The sequence below is a fragment of the Euleptes europaea genome, chromosome 2 (genome assembly GCF_029931775.1).
Source record: "Euleptes europaea isolate rEulEur1 chromosome 2, rEulEur1.hap1, whole genome shotgun sequence".
NCBI lineage: Eukaryota > Metazoa > Chordata > Lepidosauria > Squamata > Sphaerodactylidae > Euleptes > Euleptes europaea.
In genome coordinates, this window is record NC_079313.1 from 58956320 (window position 1) to 58968706 (window position 12387).

The following is a 12387-nucleotide window of genomic DNA, read 5'->3' on the forward strand; positions in this document are numbered from 1 at the left end:
AAGAATGTGTATATATCTCTACACATTTGCCTTGTAATTAAAAAGAGAGAGACAGAGAATGGCAAATTATTTTTCTACTAGCATACATTGCAGCAAGTCAGGCAATCCTTTGCTTGTTACCATGTGTGCAATACTTTGCTTTTAGGGTGTGAACACTTTCGGGCTGCTCAAGCATGTTCCATTTTTAACCCAAAGAATGTTTAGGAGTGGTGTCTGATCCTACCATGGAATAATATGCAGTCAGGTTCCTGCGTTCCACCATATTTAAAGGAATCTTAATATGTATGTGTTTTACAGGTGAATAAAGGTGTTTATTGATTGCCATGGATTAAAGTTTATCTGTGAGTAGCCTGTTATATAAATAAATGCACAAGGGGGAGAGGGATGACAGTGAAGCAGAGGACTGCTTCCAGTGACCTGTTATCGCAACACTGGATATGGGGTTAAGGGCTGTCTTATATACGATAAGAAAGGCACCATGAATGTAATGTTTAGTGCAGTGTTTACACAGTGAAACCTAGGACTGAAAGTAATAATGGCCACCTTGTATTAGGGAGGACACTTTATACCCCGTACTGTTATCCAAGAGTTTGTGAGGTGTTGTGGGTACCATGAGAACAAAACGGGGGTGGGGTGGGGGGAGAGACCCAACCTAAAAACAAAGTTGGGTACCCAAAGGTTGGGTGGAAAAGAACTCAATGAATCTATGAAATACATTTATTATAAAGTGCTCATGCATATATTAAACAAGCCCATATGACAACAGATACAAGGTTGATAATCTAAAATCACATGCCAAACGTGTTTCAGCTCCCAGGCCTTCATCAGTGGTCTAGTAAAACATATGCACAAGATACACATAAATCAACAGATGAAATTATTTTGTAACAGCCCAGGAATGTCTTTAAAGATGTATTCCAAATGGACTGTGTGCCTAAGATATCAGATTATTGTTAAATTGTAAAACACATCCGAGAAACACAATCTAAATATTTCTTTCGTGACCGGGCTGACCTTACATTCAAAGTGTGCATCAACCACATAAACTTGTTTTTAATATATGCATGAGTGCTTTATAAGAAACATATTTCATCGTTTTATTGAGTGGTGGGTAGCATGTTAGATCAGGATGTGGGAGATGGATGAAAATCCCCACTCTGCTGTGAAGCTCCCTGAGCGACCTTGGGATAGTCACACTGTCTCAGCTTAACCCACAAGTTTGTCTGCTGGTATGATCTCCTTAAAGGAAGTGAAGAATCAAAATATAGCAGATACGTAGGTAGATAGTGATCCAGGAGCAAGTCAGTGCCAAAATAAAGTTAAGACATTCTAGCAGTAAGGATTTCATAGGAATGGCCTGTGGCTCAGTGGGAGACCAAGAAGATCTTCAAGGAGATCACAGCAGCAGACATGGTTCTCTCAATCTCTGTATGCAGAAGGTCCTAAAAGTCCTTAGTATCTCCAGCTGAAAGGATCTGGGGTGTTAGGCAAGCCCAAAAAGCTGCTGCCTGTCAAAGCACATACAATCAAGCTAGATTTAATGTACACTGAATAATATAGAATAATGTACACTGTCCCTTGGTCCTTGGAAGAGGGCAGGAATAAAAATGTACTAAACAAATAGTCCAGTAAGCTGTTCAGCATGGTGTTAAGGTACATGTAATGCATACATTTGCATATTACATATACAATTCACTGCAGAGAGGTGGTCAATCTCTGTTTCTTCCAATCTGAAAGCGGTTTTCGTTCAGCCCCAAGGGTCCAGTAAAATTGCTCAAGGCAAAAAACTGGCTTGCATGCGCCACTTGGCATCCCTTGATGTGGTCTAAGCACTAAAGCACCTGCCCAAGTGTCAGGCCATGCAGAAGAGAATGCTGGTGGTGACTGTGGTGTGTTCTGCCCTGTTGTGCCTATTCACCGTGTTTTCTTTTTCTCACCATGTAGATCATAAATTGAAAATCAGACTGCTAATCAGGTTAACAAAGATTAGTAATGGTGCTCCAGCCACTAGGGACTGGATGGATTAGAAAAACCTCAGTGAGATCTTTTCTTTTATATATATTTCAAACGAACCTCTGGTTACATCTGGGAAAACACAGCTGGCCTCAGCTGTCATCTTGGGAACCCTATCCCAGGGAGGGTTTGAACATTTTATTTTTAAAAAATTCTATTTGAATGCTTCTGAGAAGTATGCTTTCCCCAAAGACTTGATATTCCTTCTGTAGAGACCAATTAATGGAGGCTCTGTTTTCTTCTAATAGCCAATTATATTAATTACAAGTAAAACAATGTGTTTGCTTTGCACGGATCCTACCAGTTGGGTTTGTCAAATGCTTTGCATATCAAACTACTAGTCTATGATGCCAACTACCTAGGAATCAGAATTGTGTTGAGCCAACGAAATGCAAATCCCACATGAATGAAGGAGGTCAGATACTAACAACAGGGTTGGGCAATTAAAAGAGGCATAGCTCTTCCCTCCTGTGGTTCCCCTTGGTCTATTTCTAGTCCTCATTAATTTCTTACACTTGAATGGAGTTGTTAATAGAGATGCATTGTACGGAGAGTTGGCAGCTGTTCCTGCATCTTTACCAGCTGAATGAGAGGACAGGAATTCAGCAGGAGACATGGGTCCTGTTGCAGCATTTCCGTGCCATGGAAAGCTTCACCCATTTCGTTTCTTTCCACTATGCGGTTCTTAAAGATCCAGGAGCCCTACTGGTAGAAACATGGCTGGCAGGTCCACATGATGAAGTCAAAATGTGATTAGATTGTTGCTGATCATACTCCATCCAATCTTGCTTCCAAAGCATTCAAGTTCTGCAGGGCAAATGTGTAACTCTGTGATTTCCCTCTCCCACTTTTAATCTCGGTCTTCCATGATTCCTGAAATGGACAAAAATGTGTTATTTTCATGCACACCTAACTCTGGCTGCTGCTATTTACCCAGTCTTTTGCCCCCAGATGCACTGGAGTGAGGGTGAGATGGAATGATCCATCTGTTGAATTTCTGCCTGCAATTTAGTGAGCATCCCCGGAAAAAAAATGTAATTTGCATTTTGTTATAGAATCTGCAGCTCCAGGGAGATCCTTAGTAGGGAAAGGGAGGGTGGCCTGTGTTGGAAACAGTGGAGTAAAGGGAGAGCTGTGAGGCTGGGATGGAAGGGAAAGCAAGCAAGCAAGAGAAGTCTAGCAAGGTAGCTCTGTTTATTTGGGGGGGGGCGTTCAGCCTCAATGGGATCACTTTACCCAACATGGGTCAGGAGAAGACATCTGGCATGGAGATGGCCATTGGCCACTAGTTGGCATCTCCTCCTCCTCTTGATACTCTGATTTTATAACATTTTGACACAGCTGGAAAATTCTCCAAGCAATTTTGCCCATAGCAAGTGGGTGTATTTCTGCAGCATGGTTTTATAATCACGCACATTCGGAGAAAAAGGTCTCTGCCCGAGAGGCACCTGCTCACAGCAGCTGGATTTTCCCAACAGGAGCATTGTTTGTCTGGTCTTCCTTCTCGTTGTTCTAGTTATGATTAATGTCTCCACTGTGACTGTGTGGGCACTCTGTCTTTGCCATTCAAATGCGCTCTCCCGTGGTGGGAGATTTCAAGACCAAGTTTCTTTACAGCTCTCCAGGGAAATATCATCGCCCCCACCCCACTGAAATCCCCACATTTCCACAGATGTCATCTTGGCATCTCAGGTGTTTCTTCCCCCACCCTCACTCCCAGCTGTCAAAGGAGACCTTGGCTTCTTTCTATTCCTCCCCAAAAGCAGAATTTGCTCATTACTGTGAAAAGGAAAGATCAAAGTTCACTTTTGGCTTTCTCTACCACATATGTGGGCTGTATCTTAATTGTGCTTCTTGTGCGCAGTGATGCTCAACCAGCAAAAAGAGACCCAGAAAAAAGGAGACAATGAAGAAGAAAGGTTGCAAAACTTTTTTCTTTCCCCCCTTCTTTTCTTTTCTTTCTTTTGCCGGGGGAAAAACCCACTTACCGGTAATATTTTCTATTGAATAAGTCAAACTTAAAAGGACAAAAAGATTCCTACAGAGGCATTTTTAATTGAGTGGCCTCTATAAAAGAAATGTAAGGAGGTGCGGTATAAAGTGTTTGCTTTTGTAAAACTGACCCTGCCTTGAGCAGCAGTCAAGTGAGGACAGATGAGAGAAGGAAACACGCTGAGCCAGCCCAGCGGCCCCTGTGGTGCCAGCAGAGCAGCAGGGGCTGCTGGGATTAGACTCCCCGTGTGGCGGTGGTGACACTACCACAGGGGCCACTCGGCTCAGCTTGCTCTTGACCTCCGGCCGGTGGGCCTTCCGGGCTCCAGCCCACTGGGAATGCTCCTGGGAAGTTCAAGGGCTAGTCCTCCTCGGGCCCACCAGACCATTCTCACAGGATTGTTTTGAGGATCAAAGGGGAGGGGAAGAGCAAGGTATTCTGTCCTGAGAAGGGCCAGGATAAGAACCATATACATACATTCATTAGGGTTGCCAGGTCCCTCTTCACCACCGTCGGGAGATTTTGGGGGCGGAGCTTGAGGAGGGGGTTTGGGGAGCGGAAGGACTTCAATGCCATAGCGTCCAATTGCCAAAGCAGCAATTTTCTCACAGTGAACTGATCTCTGTCGGCTGGAGATCAGTTGTAATAGCAGGAGATCTCCAGCTAATACCTGGAGGTTGGCAGCCCTAACAGCCATACATTCTGTCTGTCTGTCTGTCCAATCTAAGATTCACAGGCTATATCTACCTTGCTGAGGCTGTATTAGCAAGTACAAGGGCTTCTGCTCCATCCCCCCATCCCATGTGTGCACCGAACAATTTATAGTTTCGCTTAGTCTGGTGTCAAAGGCAACCAGCCTGTCACCTTGTTCATTTGTACCCTTGCCAGTCTGATGGGCTCACCCCCCTTTTCCTGAATTGCGGCAAACACAAGAATCAGAGGCATCTATAAAGGCTTCCGTGTATTGATTTATTTATGCAAAAAAGATAGCTAGCTTTTTAATTGAGAATTCTCATTTGGATTGCACCGTTATTGTTGCACATAATAATAATGGAATGGAATGCCCACTGAGCTCTAACACTTTCCTCCTTACTAATTTTTGGTGTGTTTTTTTTAAGCCCACCTGCAATATTCTTTATTTAAATTACAAGCAAAAGACTATTACTAGGAGACCAGTGGTGGTTTTGCCTCAAAATATGGTGTTGCAAGCTGAGTAAATTTGAATATCAAACCTAGTCATTTCACACTTCAATTCCAGCACTACTTTTAACAATAATCTGGCACACACACACACAACGCCTTTCCAGGTGTTTGTGTTCGGTGCTAAAAAGACGTAATGGGAGTGTAACGTTCAGACCTCCCAATACTCATGATTTTGTGTGAATGGGACAACACTCATATTCTCCATTTGCAGTTTCACTATGCACCAACATGTCCCTCCCCCACAAAAAAATTAAAATCTGTTTGCATGTACTGAAGTTGTATATACATGGAAAATATGAACATTGCCCATTCACATAAAATAATGTGCATATTGGGAAGATTAGATGTAGCTCACATTCCTGTTAAATGCAGTTATAGAGCCAAAACTAAATGCCTGTAAAGGGCTATATTTAGTAGGAAAATGTCTTTCTAGCATGGAAATCTAAGGCAGGAAGAGCTCTACCTCTACAGGGATTGGGCTCATTATACTAATGCACAAACCTTTTCTTTTTTTAGTTTCTTTTCGCTCAGCAGTTCTAGTTTGTAAAACTGCCACTCCTCTGTTTCCCTTTTAATACGTTCGTATCTATATTTGCTCAATACGCATTTGAATAAATGACTCTTTGACTCAGAACAATAAAAACAAAATTGGGGCAGGGGGATAATTCCTCGGATTTCCAAATGGAATCTTCATCTCAGGGAGCACTAGGTGGCGCTGTGGAGCAGTACTGCAATGAGAGTGGGGGCAGTGACTGTTTCAATATCGTCAGTCAGGTTTTGCAGGCTTCGCAACAGTATCCAATGGAGATACGAGCAGACTATGTGAGTGTGTTCTCTCTCTCTCTCTCTCTCTCTCTCTCTCTCTCTCTCTCTCTCTCTCTCTCACACACACACACACACACACCCTCTTTATTCCTTGCCCCTCTGCTTGAAATGTCTTGCAGCTTTATAAACGAGCAGTTAAGGGTTTTTGTGTGTGTGTGTGTTTTTTCATGTGATTGTTCATTGCATCTAACCAAAGCACTGAGCTATCATTATTTTTTTTTTAAAAAAAATCAAGAAATCCAGCATCAGGTTTTAGTAGGCTCCCTGCAAGAGATCTGCAGTGGGTCCTTTTTGCTTGTTGACCATGCTCCTGCCTCAAACACACACAATGAGGCCGTTGCAAATGGGACCAAACAGAGATTTTCTTTTGCTGCTGCTGATGCCTCCTCCATTGTTGCTATTGTGTGTGTGGGCCTCCACAATATAACTTTATTGATTGATTCACTTATACTCCCATCATTCTCCCCAATGGGAACCCCAAGTGGTTCTCTTCCATTTTATTCTGACATCAACCCTGTGAGACAGGTTACGCTAAGAGTGTATGACTGACTCTAGGCAACCCAGCAAGCTTCCATGGCTGAGTGGGGATTTGAACCTGGGTCTCCCAGATCCTAGTGTCACACTTCAACTACTATACCACACTGGCTCCTGACATCTCCTCGCTGGTCGCCTCTGTCTGCTGAACCCCTACCCTCATAGAATCATATAGAATCATAGAATTGGAAGGGACCACCAGGGTCATCTAGTCCAGCCCCCTACACAATGCAGGAAATTCACAACTACCTCCCCGCACAACCCCAGTGACCCCTGTGATCCAATGAGGAAATGACCACCACCACCCAAGATACTCCCCATACAGGCAGCTTCTTCACAGCAAGGGCTTTATTAAGTATACTGGTTAGTATGGTCCCAATCCCACTCACCTCTCAGCAGAGAGAGAATATACTCTGGCTCTTCCCCTCCCCAATTGCCCAAGGCAATATTACCCTTCTCCCAGTTTCTGTCTCACGCAAACTCACCACCAGGTGCTACCTGAGAGGGCAGTGAAGCATAAGCCACCCAGCCCTTCTGGCCCTGTTCCCCACTGGGGTGGGTGGGGGTGGCAACCGCTCCCTCTCTTCATTGCGGCCCACCCAGCCAAGGCTGATGCTAGCTGAGCCCAGGTGGGAGGACGCAGGCAAAGGGGCTCAGCGAGAAGGCTGCCTGCGGATCACAGATGGATCTCTCCAGCTCTCTCAGGAGTCGACTTAGGGTTAGGTTTGCCAGGTCCCTCTTCGCTACTGGCAGGAGGTTTTTGGGGCAGAGCCTGAGGAGGGTGGGGTTTGGGGAGGGGAGGGACTTCAATGCCATAGAGTCCAATTGGCAAGGCGGCCATTTTTTTCCAGGGAAACTGATCTCTTATCGGCTGGAGATCAGTTGTAATAGCAGGCGATCTCCAGCTACTACCTGGAGGTTGGCAACCCTACTTAGGGTGCTCTGGTCTGCGATGGGCCTGGGCCCTGATATCAGCCACTGATGCCAGCGCTATTGAAAAGGAAGCCGCTCTAGAGTCCCCTCCCCCCAAACAAAAAGTTTATCCAAAGAGAAAACGTCTTTCATTGCTGCTCCAAAATATTTAGTTTATAAGCTGCCTTCGCTGTTTATGCAAATGGACTGTTCAGGCAGGTAATGTAACGCCAGGGGAGAGAGCTCAGGAAACACCACAGATTAACTTCTGTGCTCCCTCATCCAGGGCACGTGAAAGACAGCAGAGACTCTAAACTGCCTGGGGGGGGGGAATGTGATCCTTCCCTTCCTCCGGAGGCCAGTGCAGGGAGGGAGGAGCCTCTGTATCTGTGGAGCCTCGTGAAGGGGCTAAGATGAGAAGCCGCCCAAAGACAACTGGGCATCATCAGCCTTCTGATTAAATCTCACTCCCGAACTTGGCACAGTCTTGTCCAATTATACGCAAGAATGGGAACCAGAGGGAAACCTGTGTCCTAATGCATATAAATCTGGATGCTGGATATGCAAAACTTCAGTGAGCCTGTCACCGAGGACAGGTTTAAAATGAATCGGTAAACATTAAACAGAGCATTCCAGCCTCCCCAGGGATTCAGTAACAGACTTGAAAGTCCCCCACACTTCAACAAAGACATTTCAAAGGGAGACACAGGGTAAAGCTGCTGAGGTAGAATTCATTTGCTGAGTGGATGTTGTCAGGTCTGGACACAGTAGAAACTGGGAGTGACTGCACCACTACATAAAGTCCTTGTCCCTCAGTAGAGGTTCATGTGTGCTGTACTTTGCCAGCCATAACTAGGTGTTCCACTATTTGGGACACTTACTCTTTTGACTGGATTGTGGTTTTCATTTGTGTGATAGTGCAACTCTCTTCTGGGACTACTTACCTCATTTTGTAATAACTGCCCCCTCTCTTCCATTTACTCCCATGTTTATATTTCCACCAAGTGAGGGAAGTACTTTATGCACCTGAAGAAATGGGCTCTGGCTCACAAAAGTTCAATCGATGTGTTAGTCTTTCAGGTGCCACAAGACCCCTTATTAATCCAGTGGAACAGAAGAAGAGTTGGGTTTTATACCCCACTTTTTCTCTACCTTTAGGAAGTCTCAGAATGGCTTACAATCACCTTCCCTTCTCCTCTCCACAACAGACACCTTGTGAGGTAGGTGGTGGGGCTGAGGGAGCTCTATGAGAACTGTGACTAGCCCAAGGTCACCCAGCAGGCTTTATGTGGAGGAGCGAGGAAACAAACCCGGTTCATCGGATTAGAGTTCGCCATTCGTAACCATTCCACCACACTGGCTCTCTTCGAGAGACAATACTGGCCTCTGGTAAGCAGCTGTTAAGCTGAAAGAGTGCAGCTTTATAGAGCTTTGCATTCCAGCATGACTGAAAGGTGTTTGCAATACATTTGCCCCCAAAGCTTTGTCTGGAACTACCGAGTGCTTCAGCATGCAGTAAGCTAAGGCATCCCACCTGCTTTCAGAAGAGAAAATCAGGACTAGATAAAGAACAATGCTTGGTGGGGCTAAAGCCAGTGCGGGACGATGCAGAGCTACTGGACAAGATCCAGGAACTCGCAGCTGAGAGAGAGAGAGTGTGCAGTTCATCTCATGGGAAGATGGAAGAATATATTTCCTTCAAGAGGAAGACATTATGACATTATGGGAGACCCCCAAATTGGGACTCCCACCATGTAACAACTACCCTTCCTTCATCATCTCAAGCCTAATGGAGGAAATATATTCCAAATTGCATTACTTGGCCTCCATGTGGTCCCTTCCCAAGGCAAACAATGCAGTTCCAAACTCTGCAACTTCAGTTGATTTATTTCCCCCTCACCTTCATGTTACGAGTACAGAAAGAGTTGGTTGAAGAATAATTTATGGCAGAAGCGTTAGCAATCAGTAAATAAGTAAATAAGTAAGCCACCGGCAGGGCTCTGATGTACAATGACTAGGGGCTGCAGTGGGGACACAGAAAGTACGGTGGCTGCCAGTTCGTGGAGACTCTCTCTTCAGGTAGACAGCTCCTGCTGTCAGCCGCTGTCTTCAAAGCTGCCACTGTTGCTGCAGGAATGAAATCGCATCGTACTCATGGGATCCGACACGTAACCTGCGGCAGGCAAAGAGAAGCTCAGGTGTGCGAGTCACAAACGCCTTCCAGCCCAGCAACACCCTCCCGTCTCAGTTTGTAACCATATTTGCAAAAGACAATATGAGCGGCACATCCAGCTAAATAAGCAACCCACAGATGCGTTACAGATGAAATGTTTCAGAGAAATCTCTCTGCTGCCTCCGATCCCCTCCCCTCCAAGTTTAATAACTATTCTCTGAAGAAAAACGTTACCAGTCAGATATGAAATACGGATGTACTGCCATTCATGCGCAGGGTAGTCACAACAGCTTTTATACCAATGACTGACAAATCTGGAACCAGGATATTGCAATGCACTGTCAAATTTATATTTGATTTCTTTCTCTTTTTTTAACACCTATTTTGACCTTGAATAGGGAATCCGACAGTCAACAATAAGCAGCCTGCCAGAAATAATTACACCCTTAATCCCGGACAATTATCATGACAATTGTACGACAAGTACCGGGTTGCCTATTAAGGGCTGCTATTATTCCTTTATCATCTGGGTCACTGGCCAAAGCGATTACTACTACTATTATGTTGCTATAACATTTGCCAGCCTAACCTAGTCACTGAGACTTTTTCAATACCAACTCAAAAATTTGGAGATATTACTCTGAAATGTAAAAAGTTAGATAGGTAAAAGACATATCCAAAAAGAGGAGAAAGGACCTAGTTCTGCACAATAACTGACCTGTGACCCCACGTCTGCTAACCCAGTTGCAGCTTGAAATGTGCTGCACATGGATCAATCCCAAATCAAAGCACCAAAGCATCTTGGTTCAAATCTAGCACACTCACGGTATTCCATGTCAAAATGTGTCGTTCCCTGTTTAGGATACTGCTGCTTGTACTTGGTGTAAGCCTCAGTGCTAACAATATAATAATGATCAGTGTTGCACCTTTCTAAATCTATTGTCATCAATGTGTTTAGAAGCAAGCATCCCTGGACTCACCTGGGGCTGTTTGTGGGCCCATGGGGGCAGGGAGAAGAGTGACTCAGGTGACTGAGCCATCTGTGCCAGGCACCATGACCAGTTGACGTTCCTTGAGCCTCTGCAGTGGCACAAGCCCACTGTGTCATCTGTTTTCCCAGGCTTGCCCAATCAGGCATGGCCTGGTGTGGCCAAGGGTGGGGCCTGGATGGGCGGACCGTTGGGAAGAAGTCTTGCCTCTGGTCCAACCAGCACGGTTAATAAGGGCCCTGTCACACCCCTGGGCTCAATCAGCTCTGTGATGTTCAACAGGAGCCTCTGCAGCAGCATTAGAATTAAAGAAAGCAGTGGCTGGAAGCAGCGTGGGATGCAGAAGAGTTGTTGGGAGAAGAGGAGGAGGAGGCGTTGGTTTTTTTATGCTGACTTTCTCCAAAACTTAAGGGAGATCCAAACTGGCTTACAATCGCCTTCCCTTCCCCTCCCCACAACAGACACCCTGTGAGGTAAGTGAGGCTGAGAGAGCTCTAAGACAACTGTGACTAGCCTAGGGTCACCCAGCTGGCTTCATGTGTAGGAGCTGAGAGTCAGCACAGGACAGAGAAGCTTCCAGAACTGGAGCCAAGAAGTGCAGGTGTTGGAGGCCGCTTCCTCCAGGGGATTCCTACTTCCCTGCCAACCATCTTCATCTGGGGCCAGGGAGGGCAGCCATGTCAGGAGGTTTGGTGGCCAGGGGCAGCCAGGCTTTAAGCAGTGCTGCTGAGCATTCACTCCAACCTCCTAGAATCATAGAGTTGGAAGGGACCACCTCCAACCCCCTGCCCTATGCAGGAAATTCACAACTACCTCCCCCCTCCACACCCCTAGTGACCAGAAGATGGCCAAGATGCCCTCCCTCTCATCATCTGCCTATGGTCACAGAATCATCATCTCCTGTTGGCCTGTTCTTCTCAGGTTGCTTTGAGCTGCACCCCAAGGTCTCCTGCCCTCACAATTTCAAGGGCCAGCCACCATTTAGGGGTGAGGGAATGCTTTAACTCACTCGCTCCCACAATTCTTCATCGTGTCCACCGGAGCAGGCCCTCCCGATGTGCTTGTCATCCAGCTGGGTGAGAATGACCTTGGCACTCATAAGGGCTTGGATTTAACACAAATGGCAGAGGGTGACCTGTGGTCTCTGTCTTCCTGACTGCCCCAGCACGTAGCATTTTTGGTCCAACATGTTGGAGAGATGCTTTTGGCACGGTGCCTGCTGTCTAGACAAGGTATATGTGGACAGGATAAGCTATGTTGTCATGGTGGGCCATGTTGTCAAGGACTTGGGGGGGGGGGGTCTCCATCATTTCCTTTTGTCATGAGGCACTATTCCATCTGGAAGGTGTACATCTCTTGGAGTGGGGCCAGGACATCTGGCTGCATGGGGTTCGGCATGAATTGCAGGGTTGACTGCAGCTGTAGGAGCTTTGGTGGGAGCTGGGTGGGCTCCTCACCTGTCTGTTGTGGTGGTATCAGCATGGAGCGGAAACCATTTTGGGAGGAAGCACAGCCTGTTTGCCCATTACTCCCATATTTGGGGACCCCTTATGGGATTTTGGAAGGAGGGCTTGCAGGGGACATGCCTAGCTTGCTTTCAAATGGCAGGGGAAACCCTGCAGTGGTTGGTGCCCATATGGAATCCTGGATCCTGCCATCCCCATGATGTCCACCAGCAGGCGGGCTGGGGGTGGTGGTTGGTTCATCAGCCATCAGGTGGGTTGGCTGATGCCTAGATTGGGTGC

At 46.2% G+C, this 12387-nt stretch overlaps 1 protein-coding gene across 1 annotated transcript in view; it reads right to left on the bottom strand.

Moving 5' to 3' along the window:
• Positions 1-9519: 9519 nt before the first annotated feature.
• The window catches only part of TNNI3K (TNNI3 interacting kinase), a 232099-nt gene continuing 229231 nt past the window's right edge, over positions 9520-12387 (bottom strand). Inside the window, exon 25 of the mRNA XM_056845668.1 lies at positions 9520-9653. Coding sequence (XP_056701646.1) covers positions 9577-9653 — 77 coding nt within the window. The 3' untranslated portion in view covers positions 9520-9576. The remainder of the gene's footprint in view (positions 9654-12387) is intronic.